The following is a 27,034-nucleotide window of genomic DNA, read 5'->3' as shown; positions in this document are numbered from 1 at the left end:
ACAGCACAGCTGGGGTTCACAGTCTTGACATTTCCCATATACACAGTGAACTTTTTTTCTTTATAGATTTTTTTTGCTTCGTTCAGTTCACACTTTGTGAATCCCGGGGAGGTCCAATCAGGCAAAGACACGAATGATAGAGTACTTTGCAAATAAAAAAATATCAGTGTAATAATAAATTAGAGTACTTTGCAAAAAAAAATAAAATACCATTGTAATAAATCAGTGTACATCGAAGCCAGCATAGCTTGACAGCTGAGGCTTAAAAAAAGAGATAAAAAAAAAAAAAATAAATAAAAAAAAAAAAAAAAAAAAAAAAAAAAATACTCACTTAGAAGACGGTGGTTTGGGTTGCATTGTGTGCTGTGTTCCCTCTCTTTGATTGTAAACTGCTGCCGTTCTTTATTTCTGCTTTACTCCCAATGTAATAGATATTATTACAACAGTGTGAGCTCAAGATTCAACAGATTGGCCTTGTTGTAATTTTTAAGGAGTTGTCTTTTTGTAAAGATAGTGAAGTGTGAGTTATTCGTAATAACACGTTAATAATTTGTTGGTTAAGTATTTAATTTACCTCCAATTTTGTTGGAGACCCGGCCAGATACATGGTGCTAGGAATTGACTACTATATCACGGTATAAAAGAAGTGCTATTTTTCGTTATTTATAGGTTAGTAAAAGATGACAGACTTTTTAGAGTTCTCTGACATTTCTGCAGAAACCAAGGGTTCATTGGTATGTATTTATCAATAATATGATTTAATTCTTAATTAGTAAAGCTCAATAAATCAGTGTTGTTAACATGTGAACATGCTTATTTATTTCCGTGATTGCACCCACTGTTGCAATTTGCTCACCTCTTGTTATATTGTCTTTTAACGTCACTAATTAGGACTATATTAATGGTTTTAACTCTAAGAGCCCCAATGAGTTATCTGTAATGACAGCAGCCATTTCACTTTTTCCTCAGTTAGAAAATGTGTAACTCCCTCTATCCCCTTCTCCCCAATGTCTTGTCTTTGGCTTTTAGACAATTGTGTAAGCGGGCCTTGCAGTGCTTTTTTTCTGTTTCTACTGGTACTTGTATATCATCTGAAGGCCACAATTTATGAAAGTTTATAATAATGGTAACCTAAAAATATATATTATTAGAAAAGAAATGATTTTATTTGACTGGGTAGGGAACGATAAGCGGACCCGGTTTTATATATCGAAGAATGTACTGTAGTCATTGATACCTAATATTCGCATCTCAAATCGTATACTATCAATCGATATAAAAGTATCTATAGTCCTCAATAACAATCATATGTTTAAAGTTAAAATATGAATTTAATATTTACAGTGATCAAACAAATTATTAGGCCTATAACCAAAATTAGGAAAACTGAAGACGACCATATTTGCTCCTCTCACAGTTACAGTTGTTTCTTTCCCACAAATTTCACATAATGGGTTTTTCGGTAAGAGTCCAACATGTTAAGCTACGAAAAACATGTCTTATCATCTTTCAAAGCAATGTGTAGTTTTCTAAAATTGACTGCCATTTTTAATTGCATTGCCATCTTTTAAAGGCATTGCTTTGAAAGATGATAAGACATGTTTTACGTGGCTCAACATGTTGGACTCGTACCGAAAAATCCATTATGTGAAATTTGTGGGAAAGAAACAACTGTAACTGTGAGAGGAGCAAATATGGTCGTCTTCAGTTTTCCTAATTTTAAGTACTTATAATAATTATTTGTTTCATCACTGTAAATATTAAAACCATATTTTAATTTAAAACATATGACTGTTATTGAGGACTATAGAAACTCTTTATATCGATTAATAGTCTAGGATTTGAGATGCGAATATTAGATATCGATGATTACATTTTTCGATTTAAAAGACCGGGTCGGCTTATCGTACCCTACCCTAGATTATTTAAGTTAATAGTTCAAAATAATTAATCAGTATCGATTGATTATATCAATGGTTATAATTATCATTTGCCAATTTCTATATAAAAACCAGGTCCGCTTATCGTACCCTACCCATTTGACTTACAGTGAAAATTATGTGACATTATGACTATCAGTTGTTGTTTTTTCCTTCCAAAAGGAAATAATGTGAGCAGTGTGAAACTGCTCTTAGATTCAATCCATAAAGAGAACTAATCCTATGACACGAATCCTAATCTGGTTTGTAAAACACTTCTAACCTAGTTCCTGAACTAGTCCTTTACATTAATTTTATAATTTGAAGACAAATAGAACAAATACAAAACAAAATCTATAGGATCTACTTAACTAGAATTCCAACAAAGATTTTAGAGATACAAAGAATAGGCCTACTTTATATTTTTATAATTACCATTTAGAGCAGGCCAACATGAGTAAAACCCTATGGATGGTCCTGTAGCCAAAAAATGTATGAGCTGATTTTGTTAAAACTGTGTATACACATTCTAGACATAGTCTACTCTAATATATTACAAACCTCTTACTTGAGTTATGCCTATTTTTGGAGCTATATCGACTTTACAAGCCAAATACTGAAACTAAGTTGTGGATCGTCCTGTACCTAAAATATATACAAGCCAATTTTGATAAAACTTTGCATACACATTCAGGACACAGTCCATTATATTATACTACTACCATTATTCTTGGCCAGACCTATTTAATCAGCAAACCAAATTAGCGATTAGACATAGCTAAACTATTGAATATAAAATCATTCTTGTTATAGTTATTTAAAATCAATTTAATGCTAGCCTAGCTTTCCTTTTTTAATGTCTTATTTTAAGGTATTAAAACAATATTGTTTAAAATTAGCCAATTCAAACAATGTAAAATCATTTGTGTGGTATTTAAGTAATTACTGCAATTACAATGGTGATGGTCTATGTTATTTACATCAAAAGCTAGCCTATCAGATATGCATCCCTTAAAATAATATGTAAGTTTTATAAGTTGCTTTTTGTACACATATAATATATAGTTTTTATTAGCCAAGCAAATAATATTGGTTGTGGGTTAGTAAAATTAGTTGTTCTGCATAAAGCAAAGTATTATTATTGTTCCCTATTGTATCCAAATAAAACGTTGGAAATATCATTTAAATATCTGTTTTAGTGTAAAAAAGGAGTTTTCTTCTAAATAATTACTAATATTGTATATTTCTCATAAAAACTGGATGGTTTTTTTTTATAACACGGAAAATCTGAAAACCCTTGGTCCAAAAAAGGGAAAAGTCTCTATTATCCCAATTCACAAATCTGATCAACATAGACATTCACACTCAAACTACAGACCAGTAACAACCAGTATTCACTGGAAAATATGGATGGCCAGGTCTTAGACTTTATTGAGACTTTATTTACATTAAACTAGCCAGTACAGCAGAGCAGGTCTAGCAAGAGCCGTGGGCCAAAGATGCGCAGTAGCCTAGAGGTCAGATGTAGGAGTGGGGGTAGCAGCCGGCTCAGTTCACTGCTGTCAGGCGTTGGAGTCTTGTCGTTCCATTGTGCTGACATCTAGCGTTCACGTGGCCGTGCTGTCGTTGTAGGTGTTATATAGTGGTTTTTTTTATTGTTGTTTGTACTCATATTAATATGGAAGCTCAGCAGCATCGTAAACTAATTGGTGGACGAAAAGTATTGCATAGCCAAAGTCGAGAAATCATTGCAAATGTGTACAAATTTATGAAACGTGAAGCTGAAACTGGAGCTGCAATACATTTAAAACAAATACAATGTCGTGTAGCGGAAGCCACGGGTGTATCACTGACGTCTGTAAAGAGAATTATTGCAGAAAGCAGAACCGTTGTTCAGACTGAAACCCAGTTTTATACGCCAAATAAAAAAAAAGACAGAGTAAAGAACAAAACGGTGTTAGATGAGTTTGATTTATGCGTTGTCAGGCGAACTGTAAATGAGTTCCTCAAAATCAATGGCGAACGCCCAACAGTAAAAACTCTATTACCAGCTCTCAGAGAAAAAATTAATTTTACAGGGAGTAAATGGTCGTTAGGTCAGGTTTTACACAAGCTAAACTTTCGCTGGAGGAAATTAGTTAATAACAGGAAAGTATCGGTTGAAAAAAGTGATATAAGGGAACTACGTTTAAAATATTTGAGAAATATCCAGAATTATCGATCGGAAGGTAGGCCAGTAATCTATATGGACAAGACCTACGTTCATTCTACACACACTGAACCCTTGAGTTGGAGTGATGGAAGCGAGGCAGGTTTAAAAACCCCTATTAGTAAGGACGAGGGAATAATAATTGTTCATGCCGGTAACGAAGATGGCTTTGTTAATAATGCACTATTGACGTTCATTTCTGGGAAAAAAAAAACAGGTGATTATCATGGTGACATGAATTTTAGCAACTATGAAAAAGGATACGAACACAATTAATTCCTAACATACCCCAAAACTCTGTTATTGTTATTGATAATGCACCTTACCACAATGTGCAGTTGAACCCAGCTCCCACGTTGTCAACTTTAAAGGCAGACATGATACAGTAGCGACGGTCACGGCTCTTGCTAGACCTGCTCAGTTGTACATCAATTGTTTAACCCGTAACAGCCTAGTGTAGCCATATGGGCACAGTGCTAAGTTGAGTACTCGAACAGAGAATTTATTTCTCACTTTATTGGACTAATACAGGTTAAGGATTTGTATAATTGGATACCAGTGCTGTTTTAGACTGGGGTACAGTACTCTACTGTGACAAATTTAGCAATATGTCACAATTGTGTGTACTACCTTGACCTGACACCTCCAGGTTGATATTATCTTAGATAGACCTTGATCGTATAAGCAATATGCATACTATTTCCAAAGTAGAAGTTTATAGCTTCCATGGTGCTCTTTAAATTTTGGTTCAAGAACTTCCTTGCTGACAGATGTGTGATGGTTAGGTTCAATGGCAAGATCTCGTACACAATGATTGATCCAGTACTATTTGGAGATCCAAGGACATTCTTGGACCAGTATTCTTCAATTTATTTATGAATGATCGTACTTGGTATTATCTAGAAGCAACTGTGTTTGGAACAGTTTTTCTTACCTGGGACCTTAAACAACTACATTATTAGGAAAAGTGGACTTTATTTGACTTAATATGAAAATTACACATCATTTTGACAATCGATTCTTTTTTGCTGCCTACTCTTTGTTATTAGGCTATATAAGTAGGTACATGTACATATTATAAATATGAAAGTTAAAAGCGCTCACATGGTCTGAGCTTGAATTTAGGTACTATTTCGAGGAATGTTTTCTTTTTTGCCAGAAGTACAGAGCCAATTAACCTCGCAATAATGGCCAGAGACATTTCCGGTCGATTCTTTCCCAACCTCATGTCACTTTTCCAAAATCAGATCATATTAGACGATCTGGTATCTGTTATTGGGTTTAGTGTGTCATCATTTTTTCTATTCTTTGCTGATGATGCAAACGTATTCACTGTGATTGATTCAAGAGATGATTGTCTTAATTTACAAAGTAGTTTGGATTTGATTTTCTTTGATGTACCCTGAATGATACAGATCTTAATTCCAAAGAGTGTGTTGTAATAAATTATACGAGTTCTCAAATACTGAACAAGCCATTACAATATCACTGGTGAATTCTTGAGAAGATTGTAGAGCATCAAGGACCTAGATGTTGTGATGCTGCTAGATCTCAATCAGTAGCTTAGTCTATAGTTTGCACAGCTCTATCAAAGCCTTTACTTGGAAAATGTTCTTAAGATTATCTGGTTGCTTTGATATACTCACAATAATCTCTATCACAAGTAAAAATATTTTTAATTAAATAATAAATAATACTTCCTGACGTATTCTGAAAACTAGGATTTACTGTGTTAAGTAAGTTATTTAATTTAGGTTGAATATTCAGTGGTAAATGAGGCACATTATATATTATAGTTCTTTTATCATTTAGGTATCATTAGTTATAATTTAATCATTCATTAAACATATACATATTTTAAACTGGCTGCTTTTATGCTTAAAACATTTATTGTTATGAGTAGGAGGTTTTTTAAAAAAAATTTGAATACCTCTAGAAGTAGATTTTATCTAGAGCATCCCGATGAAAATATTCTGATGTTGATCGGTCTCTCTACATTCAGTGTCCAGCACTGTTGCCAGTTTTCATGAATGGAAAATTACTCAGTTTCAACACATATTGTAATAAAAAAACTATCATCAGCAGGTTACTAACAAATATATTTACATTTGATTTCTTTCATCTGTTTAGCAGAAACGTAAATCAAGCAGGCAATATATGGCAACAGCATTGCATAGCAGAAACAGCTGGTGGTCAACAGCGTTATGGCAACGCTGCCTCTAACGTTAATTGACTATTTTGGTGTGGACTGCTCTAATTAGATTTTTTACTAAGTGTGCATTAATAATTCATAATCATCAAAAACTAAAGAGTAGAATAATTACCCTGGGAGCTATTTGATCATCATGTATTATCTTTTTTGTTTTGTTTCAGACACCTGGAAAACTAAAGCTGTCTGACCAAGCCATCAGCTTCAAGAACAGTAAAACTGGCAAAGTTGAACAAATAGCCTCCACAGACTTAGAGTTTGTAAATTGGCAAAAACTCGTTGGCTTTTGGGGTTTGCGGCTTTTTCTCAAGAATGGATCCCTTCATAGGTTTTGTGGATTCAAGGAGTCGGTGAGTACGATTTCCAAGTTCTACTTAATCGCAATTCTGGTCATATCTGTCAACATTTATACCTTCAAATTAACATCAAATTATGTCAGTGAAAGTTAAAGATTGTCTGAGTTATTTTTAAAACAATTCATTTTGAGAAAGACACTTTAGATAGATCTTTTTAGAAACATTAAAATAATTATAAAAATAAACATAATTTTCAAGTATATATTTAGTACTACAAATGGTAGAGTACAAAAGTGAACTTTTTATTAGAAATCACAATTTGCAAAGTAGAGTGATAATTAAAATTTTATTTTGAATAACACAATTCAATTTAGGCAAGCTAGTTAATAAATGTTTTGTTGTTATGAAACCGCATAACAAAGAAATATATTAGTAACATTAATTGGTTGATGAATAAACCCAGCACACGCTATGAAATCTATATCAAGTATTCAACCAAAAATTTCGATGTACAATTTATTTTTTAATACCATAAATTATAATATAAGGGAATTCAGTTTTGTTGCTGCTGTTTATTTTCAAATGATTAGTAAAGCCTTATATTAAAATTCAGCAAATACGATAGGTACATGAGAGTGTTTAACAGAGTGATTGGTCACTAAAAACATCAAAAAATTAATAATTGTTTTTAAATATTAACACCCAAAATCTACTTTTATACATACAAAATAACCAACAAAATCTTTCACAACTGCCTTTGTGTACCCTATCGGGTACCTAGTGGGCTTTTGTTAAGCGTGTTGTGTGTCCGATGGGGTACACGTTGCTATGCATTTCCTTAGCTGTTGGAGTACACAAAGAAACGTTGATAACAATTTTGAAGTAATTTTTTTGTGCAAAATTGTGAAGCCTACATAAATTTCTCGTTATACCTTAGACATTTAATGGGGGGAAAAAATGATGGTTTTTTGCCATTATTATAGACAAATTTACTGGCAAATAAAATTGCTGAAATAAGATGTCGTTGTGAACGTGTTAAAAATTAAATCACTAAGTTCACAATAAAAATGTGTAAATACAAAGTGGGTTAAAAAAAATTATTAAATAATGAATGTTTACAAAGCTAAATTTGGTGTACTTTTATGAACATATCCAAAAAATATCTTTTATATAATTGAAACTGTCTTTTAAGTAGTTATTTTAAAATGCACCAAAATTATTCTACATTACATTTAAAGTTCACAACACTTTTAATTATTTAGGTTTTATTTTAGTGTAGGTGGTGAAAATGTAGAATTTTAAAAATTAATTTTTGATATAATGACACAACTTCCAGTTTCACTATTTGTTTGGTAGATAGAGTAACTTTGAAACACTGATTATTAATGAAATGTTTAACTGGGTCTTCGACAAAAATTTAAAGCATAATTTGCCTCAATTTGAAATTGTATGACTAATGTCTGCATTATTATTGGCATTTCAACTTTGTTGCTCAAGTTCTTGACTATTGGCTATTTACTGTTTTCAGGAGCAGGAGAAGATCGCCAAGTTTTTCAAGACCAACTACTCCATGGATATGCTGGAGAAAGAGTTGAGCGTGAAGGGCTGGAACTGGGGAACAGCCAAATTCGCAGGATCAGTGCTTAGCTTTGATGTCAGCAACTTGACAGCTTTCGAAATTCCCCTCAACAATGTCTCGCAGTGCACAACTGGGAAAAACGAAGTCACTATTGAGTTTCACCAGGTAGGAAACATGTGTCTGAGAAATTGCTAAAGGTGCAAGTGATAAATGTCCCATTCCATCCATATTTTATTTACCTCAACAAATTTTTATACCTCACTTTACTTTTAACCCTTCACACGCCACTAATAAATCCATTAACGCCAAGACAAGTAAAAAATTTTGTTTCTTTAAGTTTGAAGCTAATTTTTATTATAACTAAATTATAAATTGATAAATATTTCAAACTAATCACAACACTACCACATGATGCAGAATAATAACGAGATACATAGTAGACATGCCCACAAGTGCGTGCTCGTGACAACCGAGAAAGCAGTAATACACGCAACGGATATGTTTGGTAATGGCTCTGTAGGAGACGCAGAACTGACGAGCAGGCAGATGGAGTTAGACAAAGCTGGCTACCGTGACCCTGCCGCTGAGTGAAGGTCGTATACTTCCTCGGCAACGCACAGAGCGTTCACCAGGCATTTCGAAGGCCTTTTGTGAACTAAAAACTCTCCAAGAGACGTTATCTATAATATCGGATATAACTGTATTTGGCGTTTTGCTCAAAGTCTGCCATTCTAATATATCCGTCTGCGGTGTGGGAAGGGTTAACGTGTTAGGAATTTACGTGTCTACGAGTATAAAATTTACCAGAGCAGCCCGCACCGAAGTAGTCCAGCGGTGATTGGTGCAGCTGATTCCCCCCTTTACACCCTGCACCCAACACTGTTGTCAGTGTTAAATGTAGGAAAATTTACTGTTCAGTCTCATCAATCTGTTGAAATAAACAAACATCATCCATAAACAAATATACATATATTTGTTTTCATTCATCTGATTTGTGGTGTCTGTAAATCAAGTGGCCATAGCCACGTAATATCAGAAACAGCTGGTGGTAAGCAGCAATTTGGTAATACTGCCTCAAATGTCACCAGACCATTTTGGTGCTGACTGCTGTAGGTAAAAAATCATAATAATTTCTTTATTGTCATAACTATTAATATTTTAAATCATTGACAAAGTCATCATACACAGCATTTGCACAGAAACATGCTAAGAAAAAAAAACTATGGTAACTAATTAACTGAAATTTCTTATAATCCATATCAAAATAAACATTTTTCATTCTAATGCAGAGTTAACTTTTGAACTCCCACAGCATCTTTTTTAATATAAACTTAAAATCAGTAGGGGTTAAAGTAGGCGGGATAAAATAGGATTTTTCTTCGGATGAATGTGAGTCCATAACAGCCTCTTTTCAAAACTACAGGGCAACTAGAAATGTTGTCAAAAATAACTAGTATGCTAAGATCTTGAAATGCAGTATAATATAAATAAATAAATTATTATAGAACTTTGTATGTTTTTTAAACTGCAAGGTTCTTTTTTAACGCAACGTAATTCATTGTAGATTACAATCAGTCCTCGTATAACAGAAGAGGCTGAATGTGATACAACTATACCTCAAATTCACAGCTGAGTGTAAGTGACTCAAGTTGACTCACCGATTGTCAGTAGTAATGAGATGGTGTGGGGATGGCAGGGCAATAACGATGACCTTGGTGTGATTGACATAGAAGCAGAGGGTGATCACCAAATACACTCTCCTGTACCACCTACTGCAAATCCTACTTAACTTATGGTATTATACTGTGTTATGTTTCACGTTAGTGCACATAATTTTGTTATATGCTATTGTGACATACATGTATTATAATTTAGTGGATAATTTTGTAAGTATCATATATATATATATATATATATATATATATATATATTAATACTTTAATTATATTTGTCTCTGTAATACTGAAGTAGTGTATAAACCACATGTAAATTCTCTTAAAAAAGAAACAATTTCAATTCTGTGTACAAATACAATCAAAATCACGGGACATCTAAATGATATTCTAACCTTGACATTCTACAATTCCATTCACATAGAAATAGTGAAGTAAATAATGTGTGTTTTTTTCTTCTATAAGTGTGTTCAAAACCAAGATGAATTTCAATCTTGATTCGCAAGAGCTTTTTATACTCTTTGGTCAGTTTTTTATTCCACCAGCTTATAACGTAAATGGAAATATTAGTGAAGTTTGTCTTTATGATTGTAGAATGATGACGCACCTGTTAGTTTAATGGAGATGCGGTTCCACATTCCCTCGTCAGAATTGGCCGGAGATCTGGACCCCGTGGAAGCATTCCACAAGCAGGTCATGGACCAAGCCAGCGTTATCTCCGTGTCAGGCGATGCCATTGCCATCTTCCGTGAGATTCAGTGCCTCACACCTCGGTAACGTCACATCTTAAGTTTTATCTTTAGCAATAAGATAATAGTATTTTCTTCTAAGTTTAAAATCTTAGAAACATTAAAATAGCTTAAAAAAATAAATTAGGTTAAACAGTTTAATTAACATTTTTTTGCAGTTTATTTAAGTAATCCCTTAACATTGAAAATTATTAAAGATTTTTTTAAAGTGTTATGTGTACACTTTCATTAAATTTATTTTTATATTGTACTGATTTTTAATGTAATATGAGAGTTTTTAAGTTTTATCTTAGAATTTCCTCAAAAATTAATCCTTTTAGTGTTAGGGTACAAAATAAGAATGTTACTCTTAACAAGTTATGGCATAGGTAGATAGACATCCTTTTGATTGTTTAACCCCAAAATCAATTCAGTTCTTTCTTGGACAAAGAAAACCTATGTACTATGTATTTAAAGTTTCTAGAAATTTTCTATCAAGGGCTATCACACAGACAGATGAAATAGATTGTTCTATATTGTCCTTTGACTCCAAAATCAGGAGGGTTCCTCCTTGAATCAAGAGGATTTCTACACAGTGTAAACATCTTTTGTAGTAGCTTTTGATTTGTCTTTAAATTTACAGTAAGTAAAACAAAATTTAGGCCGTATTGGTCCACAATATGATAAATTTAGACATCTGCTTTGTAAAATATGGTAATAAAATCACCGCAAGTGCTGTTCCTTTATGTAACTTCCTATTTGCAGGATACAGGTGTAATAATTATTCAGTATTGTGCTTAATGCAGATATAAGCTGAACCCCAATGATTTTTTTTTAACAGTCATGTTGCTTTTACAATCTATTTAAGAAATATACCGCCCATTACTTATATTTATATAATTTATTCCTAATTTTGTTTTTTTTTCAGTGGTCGCTATGACATCAAAGTGTTCAACACTTTCTTCCAGCTCCACGGTAAGACGTTCGACTACAAGATACCGATGTCAACAGTGCTGCGGCTATTCGCACTTCCTCACAAAGATGGGAGACAACATTTCTTTGTAGTAAGTATTATATGGAACTTACACCCCCAAGTTGTTTTTCTCTTATAAGCTGACATTTGTTAATTAATTGTATCGTTTCAGTCAATATGGAAGAGCATAAATTATACAATCTTCCAACCACCAGATCCTGGAATAGATTTGGTTCGGTTCCATCAAAAGAGGATAAACCCGAATCTGGTTTTGTAACATACCAAGTTCTACATTTTTTTCAAACTACAGCTGTTTAATACATCTATTGTGGCTATTATCTGTCAATCATTCGTACTGCCTCAATTAATTTCTTTGGTCGTACTTTTAAAGTTTGGTCTATGTTTATTACAGCATTATGATAGTTCACAAAATTTGGTGTACGCCTATTAAAATTTACTTTGTAACACAAACATCTGTACACATTTTTCTCTTTGATCTCTTAAATTTAGATTAAAAAGAAAAAAATCACATTGTATAACAATGATATATTTTGTTATAAGCATAAATTTTAGAATAGATTGCTTTCAACATAAAATTTGACCACACTTTTAATACCACAAATCAAAGCAAATTTAGCTTATTACTAATACTAAGTCTTTTTGCTTACAGTCCACAAACATTGATCTCATAATATTATTTATTATTCTATACTCTTAAACAAGTGCAAAGTTTATAAATCAATAAATTTAAAGAAAAACTCATGATGTTAGTGAATATTTGTATAGTACTTTGGATTGTTTTTCTTTGTATTAAAAAAAAGTATATTTAAAAGGTATGTACGTTATTCCATATAATAACGAATGTCCAAGTCTAACTAATGTTTTCACACTCTGATTGTTTTTAGATCCAAAAATATCAGATTATTCAGTTGTAGTATTTAAGATCCAATTTAGATCCAGATCTAAAATATTTTTTTTATCCACCCATTCTTACTAAAATTTAAGTTTACTTGATTGAAATTGTTTTGTTTTATTGTTTATAAAATTGTGTTTTTAACAAATCAGAACTTATTGTTTACTCCATGTGTATTTTCCAGGTGAGTTTAGACCCGCCCATCAAACAGGGGCAGACTCGGTATCATTTCCTCGTGTTCTTGTTTGGACAAGATGACGAGACATCAATTGAACTACCATTTTCTGAGTAAGTCAGTTTTGCAAATAAAAAAAACATGATTAAAATAACCAGTGTAACACTTGGAAACAAACTTAAGTTATGTTTACAAGAATCTGGTTAATAATCGTTTTCACCTATTACGTATTCGTTTTGTACTGTCACACTTGTTTGGAGAAACTATGAGTGTGACTTGTGTGTTTTTGTAATGCGCTTATTGTTATTTGTATAGGCCAGCCACACTAGGTCAATCAATTTAACCACCCCCACTCCTCCTGTACAAACATTAAAAGTAACCTTAAATTTTTACATGTATGAAAAAACTAATCTAATCTCAAATTTAGAACAGTGTGACATATATAAGAGTGCCAAATTTAATCCTAAAATGGTATTATAAAGATGATAAAGTTCATAAACAAACAAAAAACTATGGATCAAGTTCCATTATGTAACACACAAAACACAAATGTGATTGTGATTTGCTTTAGTTCAAGCATTATGTGTGTTAATTATTCCAACTGCATATAAGAAAAAAATTACAAAATTGTTTTTCTCAGGCTAAAGTCAAGCCAGTATGATTAAGTAAGAGCTCCCATAAGATTAATCTGTGAATTGGACTTTGTATAAATTTTTCAATGACGCTTTGTAGTAACCTGTAAGTTAAATTAGTTATAATCATTATAATTAATGATATTGTTCAACTATAGAAGTATTTTATCGAATGATTAGAAATGTAGTATTTTTTGTTCAGACGTTGGTGTAATATTAAAGTTAATAATTTCAACAGCCAAAAGACTGTAATCTTTAAATGGTACTTTTACTTGACAGTGGAATTAAATTTAAATAAGTACACATCCAGATTTGACCAGAGTCTAATTTAAAATTAGTAAAAATATAATACCGGTATTATGAATAGTTAGTCATTATAGAAGTAAAATTACATCTCATTGTATGTTCCAGAGAGGAACTGAAAGAAAAATATGAAGATAAGCTGAAGAAGGAAATATCAGGACCCACGTGGGAGGTTTTAGGCAAAGTTATGAGAGCAATCGTCAACCGTAAGATCACTACTCCTGGAGGGTTCATTGGGTGAGTAACAAAACCAGATTATTTATTAACCCATGTGGGAGAATTTGGGTAAAGTTATGAGAGCAATCGTCAACTGTCTGGAGGATTCATCGGGTGAATAACAAAAGCAGATTATTTATTAACCCTCTTGGGAGGTTTTTTTTAGATTAGGTTTGTATGGTGAAGTTCAGATAAAAAACATAAATATTCTGAACAATATCATTACAGTTACTATTGCATTTCACCCAAAATGAAAGTTTTATGTTTTTATCTTTTGAATGAAAATTTTTATAGAGTTCGTGCAATTCTTTAAGAATCTAATACACTTTAAAGAGTAAAGGGTGTAAAAAACCACCCGAGTCTTGGCGCAGCTGGATCTAAATCCAAGATTCTGTATAAATAATTGAAATTAAGTATAACAACATAAGATGCAAAATTTAAATTTAAAAAATGTATACTGTTACTTACCAAAACACCTATATTGCAGCTTTCTTAAAAATCAGTCCTTTACTTACACAGACTGACATCTTTGACTTATGGCGGTCTCACAAATATTTTCTTGAACTAACATGTACCTAGATCACTCCTATACCATTTTTTTTATGTCTCAGAAATACTGGCACACCGGCTGTCGGCTGCTCCTATAAGGCGGCAGCTGGATTCCTCTATCCCCTGGAGAGAGGTTTCATCTTCATCCACAAGCCACCTATCCACATCCGCTTCGAGGAGCTGGCCAGTGTCAACTTTGCTCGTAGTGGCGGAAGCACCAGGTAACTGCTCTCTGTTAATAATTATAAAATATCGTACATGTCAAATTGTATTTGTATATTTGCTTTTGTCTTAAATGAATCAAGCGTTATCAAATATGTAATAAATTGGTATGCCTTCAAATTAAACACAAGAGTACTTTGAAAAATCCATGGAAAATCACAGATGGTTTTATTAGCATTTTAGAGGCTCCGACAACAGATTTTCAACCGTATGGACCGGTAATACAACCATTTTAAGTTAAGCATTTAATTGACAATTAATCTAATCTAAATTTATCTACTGTATAATCTAAATTTCTTAAAATCAGAATCATTGTTTTCTTAATCCTGTGATATTTTTTTTTTAATGTTGGTTTCCTACTGATTCAGAAAAATCCAGGGAAATTTCATTTCTCAGATGAAACAAATCAGTTAAAAGCCCAAACAATGGTTTGCTGGAGGAGATTGTGGAACGGAAAAGGTAAAACGTGTTCCTTCATCTGAGAGGATTTTAAAGACTTTTTTTGGGGAATGTCCAAGAAATAATCTTTTCCAACCACAATAGGGAACACTATTATCCAGAATGTGGATATTGAAGTTCCGGATCATCCAAAGTACACAGTTTTTCGATTCAATTTTAAACCAGAAACAAGTTTTTAATGGCAGTCCACCTCATCCTAAATTTTCATTATATGAAATAAGCTTATTAACCTTCGGTAATCGCAAGCTAGTGTACTTGGAAAAAGGAAAAATTTTCAGAGAATATATTCAGAAATATTCACCATAATTGGATGGATTTTTAAAGTGAGTTGCAAGAAAAACATTGCAATTTGTTTATTCACCGAGTATACATTTTTTATACATTGAATAGCGTCATAAAAAGTACTTGATTATGAACTAGAACAGTTGACGGTAATAAAATACCCTAAGTCTACCAAAAGTCATCATAAATCACAAATGCGCTAATAATGGCAAGATTCAAGATCTTTATTGGTCTTTAAACACATTCAATAGTGCAATGGACTTCGTCAAGTTACTAAAATATTCTAAACTAAAACTAAAAACAAACTACTCAGATTCTACCTACTCAATCCAGCCTACCAGCAAATATATATATCTATACAATTAATAACAATAATAACCAAACAACCAACAGATCTATATAAATTAACAATAATAAATAACTATTAACACATTTAACATGGATAAAATTTTAAAACTCAACAATATTAAAACTAAATAAATAATAAATAACTGAATAAATAAATACATTGAGAGACAAAATTTAAAAAAATTATTCATTTATGTATATACAGATAAGTTAATAAATTAAAACACATACTATATCACGAATAAATAAAACAAATACAAACATGGCAGCTTTAACCATGACACAGATTAATAATGTATATTGTAAATAATAACTACAGAGGTAATTAAAATACAGAACAAGTTAGCAAAATTATAAATGAAGCCTTTCCGTTCAAATGGAGCTAAGTGCCAAAATTTCCAAAAATAGTTTTTTCTAATTAAAGTAGTCTATGTTCCAACGTGATTCCATATCTAAAGGAGCTATGTGCCAACTATGTTTCTGTTAGTTGCAATCAATGATCACAGATGGTGCCGGTGGCAACTCCAGCTGGCCTTCAGTGCTATTGGAGCTAAGTGCCGGCAACCATTTTAAGCAGCTGTGAGTACTGTGAGTTGTGTAATAAATAACAAGTATATTGTATTATGCTGTAATATGGATAATCAAAAGTTAAAAGCGTTTAGTGAAACTCCTAAGGATAATGAATCTTTTAAAATTAAACAACGGAAAGCAAGAATAAGTGGAAAGCCATACATTATTCGAAGCAAAGAGAAAGGTTACAAAGAAGTGTCTGCAAAAGATCCACCTTTTACACAGGTAGGTTAATTAGTAAGCTAAAGTTGTTTTTTCAATTAATTTGATTGTAACTTAAACAATATTATATTATTTTGAGTAAGTTTTGTTGTTTGTAGTTATAGTTAATGAATAAATACTACAATAATTTTTAGCAACATAACCTAACATAAGTTATATTTTTACGGAATTTATTTCTAAAATCCAGGAGTAGGTAGGCTACTTGAACTTTGTGTAAAGTAAAATAATAGTGTATAATTTAACAGTATGGCTGCTGTTATCCCGTATCTCATTTAGCCCCACTACTACAAACTACGGATAACGGTAGCCTATATTTTAAGATTAGAGTAGGCCTAAGGTAAAACTCATAAATCGTTAAGCCGTAGATAAAATTCTGAACTGAATCCAAAACCAATGTTTTATTCTTTTCGTATAATAATTTAATTAACATTATCCTATATAAAACTTATGTCAATCTTATTACCCATTTAACCATACTATTTCCTAAGCAATTTTATTACTTTCAGGAGAAGTGCAAATGCAAGTACAAATGCAGTGAATTATCTGATGACTACAAAATGAAGTTATTTAAAGAGATCCATGAGCTTGACAAGAACGGACAGAACACATACTTGCTTGGGCTGATAGAGATTCTCCCAGTTCAGAGGAGGCGACATGGTAAATATGATACCCCAACAGAAAGCCGACGTCAAAATACTGTGAGTTACATCGTGCCAAATGGGAAAGGACACCATATCCGGGTATGTAAAAACACATTTATGGCTATATTTGGAATTAAGTCATCCAAAAGAGTACAAAATCTTGTGGCAAATAAAAAAATGGGCAATACTGTTGTGAAGGATACCAGGGGAGGATTGAAAACTTTCAAATACACTCTGGCTGATAGAAATTTGGTCAAGGACCATATTAAATCCATACCATCTGAACCTAGCCACTACAACAGAAACCGATCTGATTATGAATACCTGAGCCAAGATCTCAATCTGTATCGCCTATACAAGGCGTTTATGGAAAAATTTCCTAATATTAAAATCTCATACAATTTCTATTCCATAGTTTTTAAGAATGATTTTCCAAATCTAAAATTTAGGAAACCTCGTGTTGATACATGTAAAAAATGTGACCGCCTAAAACTCGAAATGACTAGTAAAGACCCAGTCGTTGTTAGACAAGCGAAGATTGAACAAGAACAACACCATCGTAAAAGTGAATCAGCTTATACATCAATGACGTCTGACAGTATCAGTTCCGCCTCTCCTACCAGTAATACTTGCACTGTTGTAATTGATCTTCAAAAAGTATTCCCAATCCCGAAATTAACACATTCAGACATGTATTATGCACGTCAGTTATCATGCTACAATTTTGGCATTCACGTGACTGACACCAGTGATGGTATTATGTGCCTTTGGCATGAAGGCCAATCGTCTCGTGGTGGAAACCAAATGGCGTCTTGTTTGTTCAGAGTAATAAACAACATGAACTTGACTAATAAGCGTCAGTTAACAATTTGGAGTGATAATTGCTGCGGCCAGATAAAGAACAGAATGATGGTGTTCATGTATATGTATTTGATTTCCCTGGACTTATTTGACCAAATTAACCACAAGTTTCTTGTTGTGGGACATAGTTTTTCTCCAGCTGATAGAAATTTTGCAATCATTGAAAAACGTTGGAAGCGTGTACAAGCTGAAACGCCTGACGATGTTAAGCGTGCTATAATCACATCCCGCCACGAAAGACCATTCAAAGTTGTAGAGATGGCTGAACAGTTCCTTGACTTTGATCAAGCTGCTTCTTCCATCATAAACACCAAAAAGTTAGGTATATCTACAGCTTCCTGGATCCGTATAGAAAAAAAGAAACCAGGAGTAGTACAAACAAAAAAGACGTTCAATGAGATTGAACCATGGATAGATCACTACGTTTTCAACCCTGGTGTAAATGAAAGGACTCTACAAACAGTCAATCTTGAATCCTTACCAGAAACTGTAGATTTATCAATCGCCAAAAAAGAAGATTTGAGGAAAATGTTACCTTATATAAAAGAAGAAAACAGGAAATTTTTTGAAAAAATTTGTATAAACTAACTGATTACAATGACATTTCAATATAATGTTAACAATATTTCATTTTTACCCTGTACGTTTTTATAATTAATTGTACCTTTTTCATTAAACATGTTTTACTACCATGATATCTTGTTCTTTTTTAATACCTGGACTTAGCTCTTTTAGAACGTCTATGCATAAGGCACATAGCTCTTTTCCAAAAATGTCAATAAAAAAATTTTTTTTAAATATTTTCATTACATATAAAAGATTTTTAAAGACATAGAAGAGTTCATATATTTATAGAAAACATGTTTACTTAATTTCAATTAAGAAAAATAATTATAATACGAATAAAACAGTGTTTTGTTGTTTTCCAAAAGTTCTTAAAATGGCACATAGCTCCATTTGAACTGGAAGGCTTCAAATAATAAAAAGTAACAATTTTAAACGATCAAACTAAAACAATAATATATTTCAGCAATCAACAATAAGTTAGTAATAACCCACGATCGCCGTGGAGTATATCACACAGAGTTGAATACAGTGATACGCGACAATAACAAGTTATAAATAATCAAAATGTATCGAAATGGACACAGTTTTAAGCGGGAAACTTTATAAGTAGATTTTTTGCACTGTAATAGCCTGATTTTATTCAGTGAAACTATAAATAAATAATAAAGGCTGGAAAACGTATGCGGTAGGCGTTATTAGCAGGTTCCACTTTACTCTCTTACATTTTTTAAATACAATAAAATTAGAAATGTTAAATTTAAAACAGTAGAAGTCAACAGGTCTTGAGATGAAAAAAAAAAATTGATTTAGGAACCATTTTTGTACAGTATTCTTTTTAAGTTTTTAAACGGAGGTCAAATTATTAAATCGCACCACCTATTATTTTGTATTAGAAGTGATTAAAAACTTGTACTTTGTGCATGCAACTCATTTCTATCCATCAACTAAACTCAAATACCATATCTGGAAATTACAAACTATTTAAGAGTATGAGAAAGCTGATCAAATTTATCAGTTTAAAATCTGTTTCTCTTTTATGATAATTTATAACTTACAGGGAATTGTTTTTTTATTTTATGGATAAAAATATTTGTTTTTACTGGTAAATTTTAATCTTTCAAAATGTTTACTTTTTTTGCACATGCATGGTATTATAATTCAACTGAAAATATGTAGTGGAATGTGATTGGATTTTATATTCTGCTTGGAATCGGGAAAGAAAAACAGTTCCAATTACTCACGTACAATTCTACTCAAAACAGGCAATAATCTGTTACTTTGTACAAACTTCGTACATTGGTTACAAACAATAAATGTGGGATAAAATTCCAAAATAGTACATTAAGTGTAATGCCCAACACTGCTATATAACAGATGCTTTATTTAGTATTGTTAGCAGCTGCAGTGAGTTCTTTTTGTTTCATGCAGGTCATTTGACTTTGAAGTAGAACTGAAATCAGCAGTAGTCCACACATTCAGCAGTATTGAGAAAGAAGAGTACACAAAACTGTTTGACTTCATATCGTCCAAGAAACTCAGAGTCAAGAACCGTGGGAAGTCTGTAAGTTTAATTATTTGTTTGCCCTTTGTTCTATCTAGTAATTGTCAAATTGTAGAAACCAACAGTCAACAATTTATTTTGAAGCTACTTGTTAGAAGCAAAATAAAGTGTTTCTTGAACACCCGAAAAATGGTAACTTTGTGGTATATTCACTCGGTAATATATTCCAAACAGTAGGGCTTTTATAATTAAAATAAAATATTCTTAAAGACTGTTATATTCCTGTCAATTTACAAGAAAATAATAAATATGTTGTTCAAATTTATAAAATGGATTTTTTTTATTTTGTAAAGAATTATTAGTTTAAAAATACTATTTATTTTTTTACCTGGCTATTTGCAATTAAAAGCATATATTTTGTAAAATTAATTTTTCAATCGAAAGTTTGTTTTATTGCTTTGGAGAAACATACAGATGAACTACATTGGAGTGTTTCTTTGTTATATGTTATGCTATGCTAATGTTATATCGGGATTGTACCAAAGTCTTAGAGAACAACTTGATAAAATTTTAATTGTTAAACATATGAAAATAAAACTGCACACCAGCATAGGCATTAGAAATTCCACTTTTTCTTGAGAGCATGAATTCATTGAAAAATCTCAATTGTAAGTGCAGATCAAGCTGTACTGTATTTAATTTTAAAGTTGGGCACACAGGTTAGGCAGGATCAAAATAAAGAAATGAAAGGAAATAAATTTGTTATCTTTGTCAAAAAAGAAGCCAGTTGAAATGGTGAAAATTACAAATTTAAATTTATTTATATGGTTCACTAAAAGTGTTATTTAATAATTGAATTAAGAGTAGTTAAGACAAATTGGTAGGGTTTGCCAAAGAACACGCTGAAATGTTTTAAGTGATTGGTGTGGGAAGGAACTCTGGCAATAAAGAAACTTTATAAACACAGGTTGCGTTACATGGGTGTACAGGGTGTAAATTAGATCCCCCTCAAACCCCCCCTCTCCAAACCTCCTGGATGTATTAAAAACGGATTGAGATATCGATGTACAATCTTCACTGTATTTATTAAAATACCTTTTTCGATTTTCCTTTTTAAGGATAAAAAGTTTCACCCCCCCCTTTCAAAGGGTGGTACAGGAGGTAACTAAATTTTCAAATTGCAATCCCCGTCTTGTGACGTATCATTTTAATGATATATTTAATAGAAATACAATGACATGAAGAAAACATCTCTACGGCGTTTCTAGCTGAAGTTATGGCCAAATAACCACTATATTCACAAGATAAGGGTTGCATTTTGAAAATTTAAAGTTACCTCACCGTACCTCCCTTTGAAAAGGGGGGGGGATTTTTTATCATTCAAAAAATCCAAAAAAGTATTTTAATAGTATGGTGAAGATTGTACATTGATATCTCAATCCGTTTGGAATATATCCAGGTGTATCAGGACTTTACACCCTGTATAATTGTTTAGAACTAACATGTGCTATTTTGTTTTTTTGTCAGGCTTTCCAGATTTATTTATTTCTTAACACTGTTTTTATTCAATTAAGACTTTTACAAGGTACAGATTCCTTACCTATTAATGATAATTGCAATTGGATATTGTGTTTCTAATCAAATAAATCAATTTTGTTATTGATCTGTTAGTTTGTATTATAATTTATATCTTAAGACTTTTCAGCGATTGCTTGACCCATTCTCCTGAAGATGTTGAAAGTCACAGAAGGAATAAATAAGTTGTTATTTTAGCTACTTTTTTGTGTAGAATCATTTACAATTCTTTTGTTATTTACTAATTTGTATAACCACATATTTACATACAGCTTACATAATCAGTATGCGTATAGGGAGATGTAAAAACATTTTTGATATATTCTCTTGTTTGTTTAAAATAGACTTGATTGATAAGGCAGTGTATTTTGTAAACAAAAATAGCTTATCCTAAAGAAATTGTGCTGTTTAGGACAAGCCAAGCTATGCGGACGACTTTGGTGATTCAGACCAAGAGGGTGCACCCGACGCTTACCTTGCGAGAGTCAAGCAGGAGGCGGCCGAGCGGGACGATGAGGACGGAGGAGACTCGGATGAGGACGAGAGCACAGATGAGGACTTCAACCCCAACGTCGCAGAGAGCGACGTGGCTGAAGAGTGAGTATAATTTGTCAATGACACTAGTCAGTCAAACTTTTAATTTTATTAGTTGCAACAGTTTAGTTTAATTACTTCTATTGCTAATGAGTATTTAGTCACTAAATAGATCTCTTCGTCAACATTGCTCTATTTTATGCCCCTGATGGTAAAATTCTAATTTTAAAAGTTCATGTCGATAGAATCAATTGTGTATAAAAAACTGCCGGTATGGATTCTGTTAACAATTCATATCTAAATAATATTTAATATATTATTGTACTTCATTATTCTGATCATGTTACCGTACCATAGAATTCAGTTTTCAAACTATTGATGTACACTATATGCAGTTATCAGAACTTTTAATAATTAATCCCTATGAAGTGTTGAAGAAAATTTGACATTGATACAATTAGAATGCATTTAGAGATTTTTTCAAGTTCTGATTTTGTGAAAATTAATTATATTTTCTGTTTTTAAAAAAGGAAAAATAATACACAAAAATATAATTTTTGAAAGAAGCTCTACTGGTGCAGATGGCGCTTTCAACACGTAGACACTCTTCGTACACCTATATATATGTATGCCATACCATGCATCATCAAAACGAAATGACTATAAAAGAATGGCATTGGTTATTATTTACTTTTAACACGGCACTCAATCCAGTTGGTACTCAGGCTGTAGGCGTAGGCACGCATAAAGATTGGACTGTTATACGCACTGTTAAGATTCGGAAGTATGGAAAGCAATAGGAAAGTATGAGGGCTGATTAGAAATGCATGTCCAAGAGACGGGGTGGTTATAGGCTTATGTGTGGATATTGATCAGTGGTAAAATCAGTATGATTGTTACGCTCAAGTACGGAAGACACATGGAAAGTTTGGGATCCCAGCAGTGTGCCAACACACGAAACATGTGAACGGTTGAAGTATGTGAACATTCTTCGGTAAAAAGTAGGTGGTAGGAGTACGGGAGTCATATTGACAGTGTGGGGACCTGGCAAACGAAAGATGTAGGGCAGTGATCCGTAAATTGTAGGCCATACGCTAAAGCCCTTTAGAGCCTTGAGACGCTCGGGGTACTCAGGCTGTAGGCGTAGGTACAGTTGGATCACAATTCCACCAGTACAACACCAGACATGCCAACAACTACTGCCTACCTTCTGTGTATATTAATAAACAATTTAACACAACATTCCATCTTAATTTTATATACTTTCCAATACCACCTTCATATTTAAGTAATTCGCATAATATTAACATTGGCAAAATTTTTTTTTCTTAACTTTTTAAAATTCATAACTTTCCTCAGAGTCAAATATCAAAGTTCAAATTTATACACTATTTTAGCACCATATATATGTACATGCAGTGCAAAAATCAGATTTTTATATCATGTCCCACTATAGATGTATAGAGCTTTAAACTTTCAAAAATTTATTCAAAAATTAAGGAAACATGTTTTAAGGCTAAAACTCTATTTTATATTAGTAAGCTATACTATCTAACTGAACAAAAAGTTTGCACTGTGATAAATAATCCCTTCTTTGTTTTTTAAGCTTCCAAATAGTGAAATTTGCCAATTTTCAATACCTAACTTTGGGGACGATTTTGGGAGTTAAAATTTGCTTTTAGAGCTATGAAGAAGATAACAAGTATTGTAGAAGAGATCTTTCTGAAAAGAATGGTGTTAGTTTGGAAGCTCTAGCATAATCCAAACCAGTGATAATCAATTTAACGCTATTTTCTACAAAGTCAAAAATCGCAAGATTCTCGTAAACAAAAATGGCCGCCATGCATAAAGAGTAAAAGATAAAATTATTTAATAATCATTTTTGAACCTCTTATGAGTATGGTAAAAACATATAAAAAAATGAAAATATTTAAAAATAGTCAAGCAACCAATTTAACTTTTATTGGACCACTTCATATGGATTGACCCATTTATCAACAGTTGAGCTATTGAAAGGTATGGTTTAAAGTTAGCCAATGACTTCAGCACTTGTTATAAATTATTGTTGTGTTTTATTATTTCATTAATCATAGAGTAATTTATGTATAAATGTTTTCAGATTTGACTCTAATCCAGAACCAACAGACTCAGATGAGGGTTCAGATGCTTCAGGAGGTAGTGGCGGAGAGAAAAAAGAGAAGAAGAAAAAGAAAGAGAAAAAGGAAAAGAAATCACGATCTGCAAAAACAATTGTAAGTGTTGGAACAGATAAGTACAAACATGTTGCAAGTTGAGTAACAAAACTGGATATGTGTATAAGGGAATAAGTGATAAGATAGTGGGAGGTGGTTTAACCTCAGTGGCTCCTCTCATCTTGTTTTGCCGTAGACCCATTAGCTCTTTAAAAACACCAAACTGGAAAGGAAAGTTATTAAAATCTCACCACCATTTTTTGAAATTTTTCTTTAGTAGGCGTACAGAATTTTGTTATTGGCTGTTTATAAGCAAAATTCATAACCCCATCTGTCGGTGGAGCTGGAAAAATTTCGTTTCTGTCTTTCTGCACGATATCTCAGGAACTAAGTGACCTAAAGACTTTAGCTGATTTTCCATTATGCTTCACTTCTATATGGGAAACACTGAATTCTATATGATGGTGCATGTCACTCCATGGAATTTGGCTGAGCGTTAGCAAATATGGTTACATTGGTCTTAAAGGTAACCATGATGTCTATGAAAAAATATCAGAACAATAATGTAAGATTTGAACATGTGACATATTAACACATGTAGCTTATTCATATAGCAAAAAGAAAAAAATACAGAGGAAAGTCAGGGTTAAAATTTGGTGTCAAAATTTTATTTCAGCGCATTCTTGCATTGTAGTACTCACCTTTCTCCAACGGAAATTTTAATTACTAAAACACTGCTGAAACCTAAGTCAACGAATAAAATTGTGAATGTATCATATGGCAAGATATCTCGAGAAAGTTCTCTGTAAAGTTCAAATTTTGCATGAAATTTCATTTCTGTATAGAAAAAATGAGTTTGATCAATGATGGTGCGTGTCCAACCTTGGAATTCGTTTGAGCTTCATTGAAGCCTATCACTGAGTAGATTGACACAATTTCTTTTTGTGTGCTGGGAGAGTGTAAAAATGTGTGTTCTTAAAGAAGACTGTCTATCTGTCCGCAGGACATCTCAATAGTAAAATGAACTAGAGACTTAAAATTTTGCATGCGACTTTAGAAAAGCCTGTTACGCGACAGGTGATGTTGCGTACTCCTACCTTGTTAGTTTGGTTGTTCCAATTGTGACAATTCCAACATTACTTACTGTCTGTAACTACTATACTACAGGTTGAGAAATTTGTTTTATAGAGTGGCGAATATAGAATGCTGAGTACTAACAGCTAAGCATGGTGAAATGGAATGTTATTGTCTTGGCTGTGCTTGCACATTAGTTACTACATACTTTTTTGCATCAATTTCTAACTATTTTTGGCTTAGAATTAAACAAAATTTTGACTAACACGATTGTGTTCCTCATTTTATACGTTATTACACTTCCCTTGCCATACTTTCTTCTATTGTGACAGCCTTCACCACACACTTTGTAGGCGTTACTCAATGGTTCTGGCCATCCAGGTTAATACTATAAGTTCTTTTAATTTTGCCAATATTTTCCAGTAATCTCAAGTGTTTTTTTGTATTTTGACATAATTCCAGCTCCAATCAACTCGAATTATTTGAATTGCATTTCACAATTTTAACAACAAAATTAATTTTGCTGATCAATATTAATTTTAAAAGATTTACCATTCAATGTAAATTGTTAGATATCTTCAAATAAATGATTAACTATTAATATTATTAATTATTATATAATGGGTTCATTGCTTTGCTCACTGTTCAACAGTCTGAAAAACCGAGGAAGAGGAAGAATAAAAGAGAGAAGGATGAAAATGCTCCTAAGCGTCCTCCAACTGCTTACTTTCTCTGGTTCAACGAGAACAGGGAGAAGATCAAGAGCGATAATCCTGGTATTGCCTTCCTGGACATTGCTAAGAAAGGAGGTGAGCTCTGGAAAGCTCTGGATAACAAAAAGGTAACCTCTTATTAACTACAGGGTTGGTTTGGCAGAGTTAGATAATGAATCCAAAAAACAAAAGTAAACAGTGGGTTTACTGTTTCAATTTTGTACTCCTAAAAAAAATTAAGGAATTGTAGGGGTAAGTTAAGTCCTTTATCAGTAAGTAAGTAGCCCTATCATGATATCTCACTTTGAAGGTCTTGAAAGACAAAAATAATATGAAAATTAGAAGTCTTTTTACGGTGACTTCATTCAACATGGTGTCCAGTTGAAATTGCAGTTTGTTCAAGCAGTTGGTACCCTTTTCAGATAGAATGATTAAAATGTTCTTTTTCTTTGTGTCATTGGTTTTTTCTCAAGACCTTTAATTTGAGGCATCATTCAATGGGTCATCCCATTTAAAATTTTCAAGTTGCCCCTACCTTTCTTTTTGAGGAAGTGGCAAATACTTTACATAAAAAAAAGTTATCAGAATTTTTTATTACATATTCCCAAATGAGGTTTAATAATTCTCAACTATTTAGAAGTTAAGGTAAAATTTAAGGATTAGTGAAGTGTTTGGGTTGCATCAGGATTAGTTATAAAGTTATTAAACATCAGTTATAACTTAATTATTCAAATTTCAAGTTTATTACAAATATTTCTAAGTAAATAATTTAATAATGGTTTTGTTGAAGATAACAGATTTGGATTTAGAATGTTAATTCAAGTTTTGATAGAAAAATATAATCAGTCCAGTATTGAAAAACACCATAATTAGATTAGTAAACTGTAGGGTTGATGACA

At 32.4% G+C, this 27,034-nt stretch overlaps 1 protein-coding gene across 2 annotated transcripts in view; it reads left to right on the top strand.

Moving 5' to 3' along the window:
• Positions 1-330: 330 nt before the first annotated feature.
• The window catches only part of LOC124367572 (FACT complex subunit Ssrp1), a 29,686-nt gene continuing 2,982 nt past the window's right edge, over positions 331-27,034 (top strand). For both annotated transcript variants that reach the window (XM_046824508.1, XM_046824509.1), the window contains exons 1-12: positions 331-734; positions 6,502-6,687; positions 8,162-8,377; positions 10,480-10,658; positions 11,542-11,677; positions 12,684-12,787; positions 13,718-13,846; positions 14,437-14,595; positions 19,975-20,107; positions 22,035-22,219; positions 24,276-24,408; positions 26,075-26,263. In XM_046824508.1, the coding sequence (XP_046680464.1) occupies positions 681-734; positions 6,502-6,687; positions 8,162-8,377; positions 10,480-10,658; positions 11,542-11,677; positions 12,684-12,787; positions 13,718-13,846; positions 14,437-14,595; positions 19,975-20,107; positions 22,035-22,219; positions 24,276-24,408; positions 26,075-26,263 (1,803 nt within the window). In that variant the 5' untranslated portion in view covers positions 331-680. The remainder of the gene's footprint in view (positions 735-6,501; positions 6,688-8,161; positions 8,378-10,479; positions 10,659-11,541; positions 11,678-12,683; positions 12,788-13,717; positions 13,847-14,436; positions 14,596-19,974; positions 20,108-22,034; positions 22,220-24,275; positions 24,409-26,074; positions 26,264-27,034) is intronic.

This window comes from Homalodisca vitripennis, chromosome 8 (assembly GCF_021130785.1).
Source record: "Homalodisca vitripennis isolate AUS2020 chromosome 8, UT_GWSS_2.1, whole genome shotgun sequence".
NCBI classification, from domain to species: Eukaryota; Metazoa; Arthropoda; class Insecta; order Hemiptera; family Cicadellidae; genus Homalodisca; species Homalodisca vitripennis.
Note: the sequence above shows the minus strand (reverse complement) of the source record. Positions and strands in the feature narration are given on the sequence as shown.